Genomic DNA, 10,695 nt, shown 5'->3' with positions numbered 1-10,695 from the left:
TTCGTAACTATGCGATATGTATACAGAGTTTTTGTGTGCGGTGACATATCTACTTTATTTTTATAAAGCGAAATATACTTGAGTAGTCGCCGCGGTCATGAAATTGTGATGTAATAAGTGACAAGTAACATGTTAATTTTTGTTACGGGCGATTTGTTTGTAAAGACAATTTGGATAAAAGGAAATGGTGAAATCACTTTAAAATACTTGTAAAAAAACTATCCTTCTCCCATTGACAGTTAGTAAATAGTCGTAAAAACATGTGAACAGTGAAAGTAAAAATAACCTGCGCATGCGCATTGAGTAAACACGCGCACGTGCCCTTTAACATCTTTTATGACTGTCTATTTACTGACTGTAAGGGGAGATAAAGACAACATTGATTTTTACAAGTATTTAAAAATGATCTTATCATTTTGTTTTATCCAAATTATTTTTATTTACAAATAGCATATAACAAAAATTAAGATGTCATTTCTTGCTTATAACGTCACGATTCAGTATAGTCACGGGGGAGGGGGAAACTATATTCAAGAGTTTTAATTCTCAAATTAAAGAAAATAAATTATGAATAATATAATGCTTGAAAACGGACCACTGCGAGATATATTCTTCGTATTATCTGAATATATCGGTATGTTAAATACGATGGCATTCATGTTTATTTTTTTCAATTCAGATGGACGGATTAATTTATGTGTGATTTGATTGAGTCCCACCCATCTTCTGTTGCATCATAGTTAAGAGCAGTTCAGAATATTGCTGCATCATATTGACTACCTTGCTCTGATCCTGACCGGCGAGTAATTCTTGAAACTTTACCGTCGCTTCATTAGTGATGGCGTTCTCACTACTTCCGTCATTATCATTCTCACCACCAGCAACAACCAGTCGTAGAGTACGCATAGTTTCATTAACGGACGATTCCAATCCTCGTAGCATTGTATCTCGGTCGATCGCTCCTGTAGATGTGTCATTGTCTATCGTCAAACGTTTGTACAATTGCACGACATTGTCCGCAGTGCGTGTAAGCTCGTCTGCAATCGTATTGCATAGTTGTGTGGACACTGTAAGAATGCATATCAGTATTATATTTATACTACGTATGTGTATAAATCCAATAATCATATACGTATAATGAGAAAATAAATTTAATTAATAATGATATATTATGACTGCGTACGTGTGTACAATAAATAATTAAAATTGTATAATACATAGGGTTAATAGATTTTAACAAAAACTGCACCGATATGTTCTAAGGATAAAAATAAAAAAGAAGGTAATTATTCAGAATTGTTTCCTTAGCTCAAATTTTAATAAAAATATACTCATTCGATGCGTTTTCATTAAAAATAAAAGAATCTGGCAGAAAAACGCGGCGATTTGCCTCGCGAAACAAGTTATTAAGCGTTAAAGTTTGTTAAGTATTAGGCTATATTCTTCATCCTGATGAATTAAACTGCAACGTTCACGACACGTTAGCATTCTAAGAATGGATCTGGGGTCCTATTTTTAAGCATATATGAACAATTTTCGCATACGAAAATGACAGTTTCTCGATTGTAATTGATCGATTGTATATGGAATTGCTATTTTCGTATGCGATATTTGTTCAAGAATAGGGTCCTTAGACACGAAGATAATCCGCAAAACGCATAGTTTCTGTATTCTTCAATATGATTGGTTTATACATTTAAATCCATAAGAAATCAAAAGCAAGAACCAATTTTTTGAGTACCGTAGTGCCTAAGGACATAAGATAGCTCTTTACCAATAAATGTCGATAGAGTATGACTTTGTTTTTGTATTATGTATCGAGTCATAAAGAGAAAATAGCAACTATAGTTTCGTTCTCATTTTGTAAAGATCACATTCTAATAAACGTTAAAAAATATCACTTGATATTAACATATATCTATGTATATTATGTGAAACACCCAACATTAGTCCTTTGAGCCAAATCACCGAGGATAATGGTAAATTCGATACTAAAAGCAATTAGACGATCCGCACGCAAGAATAAGTTATCGGACACAGAGGATCTGGAGGCTTCGATAACAGTAAAACAGCACATATCACACAACAGTAGTTGGAAACCGCAATATTTGATAAGTTGTACCAAGATAGCCAAGCACGAGGTTAGTCATATATTAAGTTATCAATTAAGATGAGCGACGAAGAAAAGATAATGCTATTGAAAAGAAAACGCGCTAATATAAAGGCGGCACGAGGTGCAAAAATTATATTGAGTTCATGGACGTCACATCAGAAAATGTCGCGCAAACTAAGGCTCGATTAGATAAGCTCAACGAGAACTCAATATGATACCGTACATGATCAGAATTAGAATTGTTGGATCAGAACGAGGCGTCAAATAAAGAAAGTTTTGAGATTGCATTCTTCGCGTTGAGCAGCAGAATACAGCTAATTATGTGAAGATAATGTCAAGTTACCGATATCTTCAAATAGCTCGACGTCGCGACCGTGCACAGACGGAAATGTTCGTTTACCCAAGTTTCAAATTATCTTTGGTTCGTGAAACAGCAAAAGTGGTACAGTCATTAGAAATCACCGAAAGCAATTATGTGAATGCCTGGTCGATGTTTAAGGAACGCTACACGGAGATAATTTTTTTTTAATTTCCTGAAAATAATAGTGTGGTACAATACAATATTTTAAAGATTTTTACCATATACTTCAATAAAATTAATTAAACTTATTTTATATTTTATTATAATTTTATTAACGAATGAGAGAAAGTTACACAAAATTCTTCGAAATACAATGTTGTCCCAGGACTAACGTATTTTCAGGATAATTTTTAAGAAAAAAATCTCTCCATGAATGATAACAAGCGCATTATAATACGCAAACACGTTGTTAAGACTTATCTTTGAGTTACCTAGTATTTCTAATGCTGATTCTACAATGAGTCAGTAGTCGGGAGTCTTAAGTCTTATCAGTGAAGTTAACCAGTAGCCAATTTGTACGACTAACGCTAATTAGCCAACTTCATCGATTAAGACTAAGGTGCCATCAAACATAATTTGCGTAAACGTAACTTATGTCAGCCAATCAAATCGTTTCAACTAGAATAACGCATACCTGATACAATTTGATATGATTTGATTGGTTAACCCAAGTTACGCCGCATGTGACGGCACCCTAAGACTTCTGACTACAGACTCATTGTAGAATCAGTATAAGAAAAATCGAGTTTAAGGCAGATCGTAGATGACAGGTTGAAGTATACAAAAGCACTGAAAGCACTAGGCCGCCCGACAGACGTTTGATATATTGATGTATTAGATATCAACCAAGTTAGATACATTGACAATGAAAGAATAGCAAACAAGCTTAATAGGCTCTAGTGTACCCGATTTTAAGCAAATGGCAAATCTTTATTACACAAAGGTCAGACCTTAGAGGCAATTAGCAAAGGATTATACGCTGCTACACCATCCAACGCTGTGTCAAAATCCAATAAATAAAAAAATACTACTTTACATGTAGTAAATGTTAAAGAGAAATGCCCTATATATATAGTGTGGTGACGATCATTTTATTTTTCATTGTAAGAAATTTCGTTTTAGATACAATAAAATTATGTCAATAGTAGATATCTTTTAATTACCTATTTTATCCATGCCTACTGCAAGAATAAAAATGTTTGATATATATACATATAATGTTAGATATCGACATAGATATATTAATGTGTATACTTTAGTCCTGGAAAAGGATTTTCAAATTTGTAAAAGAGGAAAAAAGTAATTGTTATACAAAATTTATATGGTTTAGTCAGTAATACAGGCGACTTTAGGATCCCCTTAAAAGAAAAAATTGGAAACTAAAAATTCATCTGTTTCATGCAGACTACAACATGCGAGATAGAAGAAATAAATTTTTTTTTCAATCAAGATTATCTTGAATTTTTTAAATGGTACTATACCATTTTTTTCTATAATATCGTAGGGGGATTTTCAAGGTGAATTCAATGCACTATCGAGTATGTCACTTTTATTGACAGTCCTGCACTAGACTGCACTAGAACTCTCTTTCTCGCTTTCCTCTAATATTAAACATACCTATCTTATTTTAAGTTCCAAAAGTGTATACTGATTCAGTCACAAAAAATGAACCCTCTGCTTATAACGATTTCTAAAGATATCTCTAAGATAATTTTGAACTATTCGTACATTATAGGCTAGAAAACCCTTCTGTGTACATTTCTAGTCAGAGCTGTAAGTACTGCTGTTACAAATAATGCTGTGAATAATATTTGATATTAAATATTAATAAAATCGATAAAACATTAATAGAAGTGACATTCTCGTGCGCTTATACGATAAGCATCCTTGTTTAACCGATAGATTAAACAAAGACGTCTATCATATAGGCCGTAGACTAAGCGCACGGTGTAAACCAAGCTATTGGCACCTACAATAGTTCTGCAATTCATAATAGATTTTAGAAATAATTCCGTCCTCTAAGTATTTTTAATAATTAATTAAACCCGCGCGCTGGCACCGTACATCAAGAGTGAAATACCTCTTAAAGCCAGTTTTTCAGCCAACTTTTTGGCATTTTCCGATAGTTCTACAATAGTTTCGACGTTTTCTGTATGTTTTGTTCAGTGTTACAGCCTTTACGTATTTTTAAATAATTTTTTAATCTGAGCGCTGGCACCTACTTTTTTTAGCTAAATCAACGGAACTATTTCTAAAACCTATCAGGACCTATATATATAGAACTATTACGGGTGACAATGGAACTTGTGTTAAAACTATAGAACTATTGCAGTGCCAAAAGATGAGGTACCAACTTCGCACATTCTCGATAGTGCGTTGAATCTTGAAGACCCTTATAATATTATAGAAAAAAATTATATCTATACTATTTAAAAAATTCAAAATGATTTTGATTTTTTCATTACAATTTTTTTTAACTTTTGACGTATGTGTTGTCTACATGAAACAGATGAATATTCACCTTCCAACCTATTCTTTTAATTGTCGGAAATGTCTAAAAATTGTGCAAACCATCATGCTGAACACCCTGTATAAGTACATCTGCAATTATATAAATCTCAAATTAGAAAGAAAATTGGGAACTTCCGAATGAAACACTCTTCCAAATAAGACGAAAGTTTACAGGTAATATTGTTACAATATACAAAGTGTCCCAAAATGACCTCCAAATATTTCGTGTGCTGGTAGACCAAACTAAACTGAGAATCGAAAAGTCCTTGACCAGAAAAAGAAATTGACCAATATAACGTATCAACACTATCAGACTTTTTATTTTTTAAATATTATTTTTAGAACATTTGCGTACAGCGTGAGTTACATATAGTTCGCTAACAAAAAAATAACATTATTCGTGTAACATAACAAATTGCGAACATAATCATAATTAATATTGCACCATACAGCGCGTTAATCGTTATATAAGACTGTTTAAATGGGGGGGGGGGGAAGGCCATACTACTTTATACGATAACGATGGAACATGACATATTATTTCCTCACTATTTCTTTCTATTCAAATAATACTTTTTTTGATTCATTGCACATTTCAGTAACTCTCTTTGTACAGGTTCTTTCAAGAAATTGTAAAACTTCTTACAATCCAAATTATAATTTTCTTTGACGCACATTTCTATTTTTATTGTTCGACATGCAAACGATTACGTTCGTCAGTCCATAGATTATTTACTATTGAAAAAATTCTTTCTACGTAACTATTGTTCACTGGTATTGCAAGGATATTTTGTAATATTTTCGGTAACTCAGTAAAGAAGTGGCAATCATTGTTTAAAAGTATTTTTTTCCATTTTTCATCCAATGTATTGTTAGGATCAACAGAAGGTATCAAATTCTTTGTAATACACACTTCTTCATATAATTTATCTTCATTGACAGTTAAATTAAGATGCGCTGCAATTTTCAAAATATTTTCATAATCAAAGTTATTATTTTTTAAATTAAGAGCTCTCATTTCTTTGTAAATTGTTGCATCATAATCATACTATTTTTCAAGATAAGATTCATTGCTCTTTTATATACCGATAAAGCTTCGTTAATAAATATTTCTTTATTTGGCATGCATTTAAGTACAGAATTTGCTATGCTTCCAAAAAAATGTATCCTTTATCCTAACTTCTAATTTCATTCTTAGCGATCTCATTATTTCATCTAATTCAATAAAAAGTTAAATGTTTCTTTTCAATAGCAAGTAATGATTTTGTCATGAAATCCATAAAATAATGAACAAAATACTAGCTAGTAAAAAACTGGAGATTTTTCCCGTTGACTGGAGATTGGTGCCGAAAACTAGAGACTCCAGTCGAAATCTGGAAACCTGGCAACCGTGATCATGATCCCAAGTCAGAAGTTTTAGCTGTTGCTAGTTATCTGTTAAAAAGTTATTAACAAAGAACGTTAAGAAATAACATCTTTCTGCTATATGCAATTGTTAATAATTTTTTAACAAATGAGCGATAACTAAAATTTCTTGGAGGTCACTCATGATCATAACTTCGACAACATATGTCAAGGTGAAAGTAATCGGAGAGATCATCCCTAATTGGCACATCGTCATAATTTTTTTAATTATTTTTTATCTTTTAAACTATAGAAAACTCAAAGATGGAATCCTCATAAATAATCACTATATATTGTAAAATAATATTATCTGTAAAGTTTCAACTCAATCGGAAGGATGTCTCATTCGGAAGAACACCCGAAAATTGTATTAAATGCTTATTATTTTGTAGAATAAAATTTGTAGAAAAATATTTATGTTTTTTAGTAATGGAGAAATAATTACTGTACGTTTAATGACAATTTTGGTATACTCACATTTAACACTAGTTACGTCAATAGCACGATCGGTATCTTTAACTGGTAGTTCGTGTGGACTAGGCTCCAATTGATTTTTACTTGCCGCAGATATCCTACTTCCGTCTTGTCCGATTGCGCTAGCACCATTCCGGCCATTCGTGAAGATTGCTGATCCAGATCTTCTTACCGTTGTACCAGGTAGACTTAAGCTAGTCAAATAAATACTGTATATAAATAATTTATACTTATGCTTATTATATTTGTTATAGCCACAGCTATAACCAATACAATAGAATAGAAATGAAGCAACTCAATTTAACAATCAATGATTTGGTAATTTGCATCATTTCGCAATTGAACTAAAAATCACTGACTTCCGTAAAGTCAGCGTACCCATTGTCTACTTCAATTTCATAATTCAATTGCGAAAATACAATCTTGCGGAAGCAACGCGCAAATACTGCAAGCTGTTCCTCACAAGTTGCAAAAAGACGGAAGCTATTGCCCGTCGAATTAAGAAATCAGGATGCAAGTGTCAGCAATGACCGCATTCAAAAAAGAGAACAACCGAAATTTGCTCGAACAGCTGACCAAAGTGCAAGTCAAGTCAAGCAGTTCGAAGTATATTAACCGTGACGTACTGGCAAGGTCTCAGAGTCTTACTATCAGCTGATATTTGAGACTACGCCCGTACATCAATAGCTCACGCGTATAAAATACATATAAAAGTTGATCGATTCATAAAGTCAACGCGAACGTGAACTTACCATATAAACCAAAATCGAGCCGACGCGAAATTGCAAAGTACACGTTAAGTGGCTAAATCGTATAACATATAATATTTAATTGTGATATTATAAGAATTTACTAAATTTATTAAAGAGTGTTAGTTTGTATTTGGTTATTTATTTGTGTATCCTGGTCCTCTCGGTGAATCTCCTATCTGTATCCTTCACCCAAGGGTACAACATATTATTGTAATTTAAATAAATATCTGCTTTAATATACACATTCTCTGACGAGCTTGATTTTAACATATATTGTCAAGATTATTTTATTAAATACTATTGTGCAAGTTTTAATTATAGATAATAATAATGTAATCTTCTTACGGACTCTCCCAAATTCAACAACAAAAAACTCCAAAACCAGGGTGAATGAGAGTCAGCGTGGTAATTAATACGCAATCTTAATTCTTCAATTCAAATTAGAATCTTTATTCCAACAATAGTACGTTCCAGTTCACTTTGGAACCATCTTCAGCAAACAAATTTAAAATATCAATCCCTTCATGTCAAAGAAAAATCACCATCAGATTAGCAGATTTGATGTTATAATATCTATTCGAAACATTAATTTATCTTATAAATATTGATATTGAACAAATTTCAAATTAACAATAAAATCGATTCACCTCAAGACATAGAAGGAATTCGTCTCAACATTGGATCAAATAAATACAATTAATATTCGTTAAAAAGTATCAAATTAAAAACGCATGTTGCTCGCAGCTCGAACGAAACATGACATACACTTAATATACTGGGAAAGACATGCCAGGTCAAATCACGAAAATAAAAAGAAACACGAAAATAAAAAGAAAAAGAAAAAGATGATGTTGATACATAAACAAAATTTGTATAACCGAAAATATATAACTATTTGATGTCCTTTAATAATTGTATATAGGTATGATGTACACCTTCTGTATCTGAGCGTAAATTTAAACTATTTTGTTGTATTAAAATATGAAGGCATTCCAATATTAAACGTTTATTCAGAAAACGCTCTTCATCTAGAATCGCGACATTCTTCCAATCGAAGTCATGATCAAATTCAATACGATGTTCTGTGATCACTGATTGGTTGTTACTATTTCGGTTGATATGATTGCGGTGCTAGTCTAGTTTTTAGTTTTCTTTTTGTCTGACCGACGTAAGAGGCATCGCAAGATTTACACGAAATTTTATAGACCACATTTTTTCTTTTTTCTATTGGGAGTCTGTCTTTATGTCCCTTGATCAAACTATTTAATTTATTTAAGCTTGTAAAAGCTAATTTAGTATTAAAGGTTTTACTAATTCTTTTAAACTCGTCCGAAATTTTTGGAACATAAGGCAGTACAAACCAAGAAGTACAATCCCTCTTGATTTCGTCACTTGATTCTTTCTGTTGTATCGTCCCTTTATGAAAAGAATTTTTAAACGTGCGTTTATAGTATTAAAAATTAAGTCAATAGGATAATGATTTCTCAATAATGTACTAACAATATGTTCCAAATTTTTTTGGTGATCCGATAATAAAAACGCTCTATCTGTCATACCTATTATTATGCCTCTTTTTTGTGAGAGTGGGTGTGCCGATAAAAAATTAAGATATCTCTTCCCGAATACGTAGGCTTCAAATTGATGGTTCCATTTGATGGTACCAATCAAATTCAATTAAATTGTTATTAATAATAATAATAATATCCAAAAAATGTATTTTGTACCAAATTTTAATCTGTCATGTAACGAATTAAAAGTCTCAAGTGTAAAGTCAACTAAATTTTTTGGAACTGCCATAACGATGTCATCTACGTACCGAAATAAAACAATTTTTATAATACGACTAAGCACAATAATTTAATTAAAATTGATATTGAAGTGAATAAATTCGCTCTAAATTGTGACAACTCGTCTTTGAATAATTTTAAAGAGATGATGGTTCCAAAGTAAACTGAAACATACTATTGTTGGAATAAAGATTCTAATTTGAAATGAAGAATTAAGATTACCATTATTAATTACCACCCTGACTCTCATTCGCCCTAGTTTTGGAGTTTTTTGTTGTTTTAATTATAACTCATTGTTTTGATTTAAAAATTTTAATCCAACCAATTCTTTCATTGATTATATTATCGTTGCTTAACTCAAGAGAAATAGTATTACTTCGACGCATTATACATATATGTATGTGTATTTTTTAATGCTATACCGTATTATTATATGCTCGTTTTTTATACAAAGCAAACTTCAATATTTACCATTTCTTTTCTAGTACAAATTAAAATAGCAGTACATTTCAAATGAAAATCAATGGGTGCTTTCCATTTGGTGACACAAGTAGACACACAAATATCATTCTATCTTTCTTGACAGAGTATCAAAAGTAGAACAACAATCGCGTCGATTTGTGCTAATTTCCGTTTTATAGTATATGACAGGCTCATAATTTAATAAGACAAAAAATTTTGTGATATAATTTTTAGAGCTCTATGAGAAGAAAATCAACAATTTTTGTACTAAGGGAACATATATTATCAACTCATTGGATTGTATACATTGAAAAGAATCTCAAGCAGGGATTGAAACGTTCGTCTAATCATTGTCAATTAATCGAATAAAGTAATATTATACACATCAAAACCTTGTGTCTGACACTCAAGGCAATTTTATGTAATTGATTTACTTAACTTGAGCCTTAAGGCGATGCTAAAGCCTCCTGTTTTACCACATTTCCATTCGGTGAAAAATCTCCGTATTAGATGTACGGATTGCAAAAATATTATTACTTAAATTAAAGTACACACAAACAGAACCTCAGCTGCACTGGATGGATTTCATGAGAAAATCGAAAAAAGTTTCAGATTCGTTAAAAATTCACTTATTTTTGGCTGTCACCTCAGATATATATTTGCTTGATATAAGAGTTTTAGAGTCCATATCTTGAAAATAAGCGTGCAGTTAAGGTCACATTATTGGAACGAACGATACAGAGTTTGTAGAAGATTGAAAGTCTAGAAAAGAAATATTTCCACCGAATAGAAAATACGTGTATACAGGTGCTTTGCGAAGACTGGGACTGT

At 31.8% G+C, this 10,695-nt stretch overlaps 1 protein-coding gene across 1 annotated transcript in view; it reads right to left on the bottom strand.

The window, feature by feature from the left end:
• The window catches only part of Wdr62 (WD repeat domain 62), a 53,312-nt gene continuing 42,617 nt past the window's right edge, over window positions 1-10,695 (bottom strand). Inside the window, exons 24-26 of the mRNA XM_018508383.1 lie at window positions 6,867-7,057; window positions 3,638-3,655; window positions 1-1,067 (exon numbers count right to left, since the gene is read on the bottom strand). Of these exons, the coding sequence (XP_018363885.1) occupies window positions 694-1,067; window positions 3,638-3,655; window positions 6,867-7,057 (583 nt within the window). The 3' untranslated portion in view covers window positions 1-693. The remainder of the gene's footprint in view (window positions 1,068-3,637; window positions 3,656-6,866; window positions 7,058-10,695) is intronic.

This window comes from Trachymyrmex cornetzi, unplaced genomic scaffold, assembly GCF_001594075.2.
Source record: "Trachymyrmex cornetzi isolate Tcor2-1 unplaced genomic scaffold, Tcor1.1 scaffold26, whole genome shotgun sequence".
In the NCBI taxonomy this organism is placed as follows: domain Eukaryota; kingdom Metazoa; phylum Arthropoda; class Insecta; order Hymenoptera; family Formicidae; genus Trachymyrmex; species Trachymyrmex cornetzi.
The sequence above is the reverse complement of the archived record's forward strand: the minus strand, read 5'-3'. Positions and strand labels throughout refer to the sequence as shown.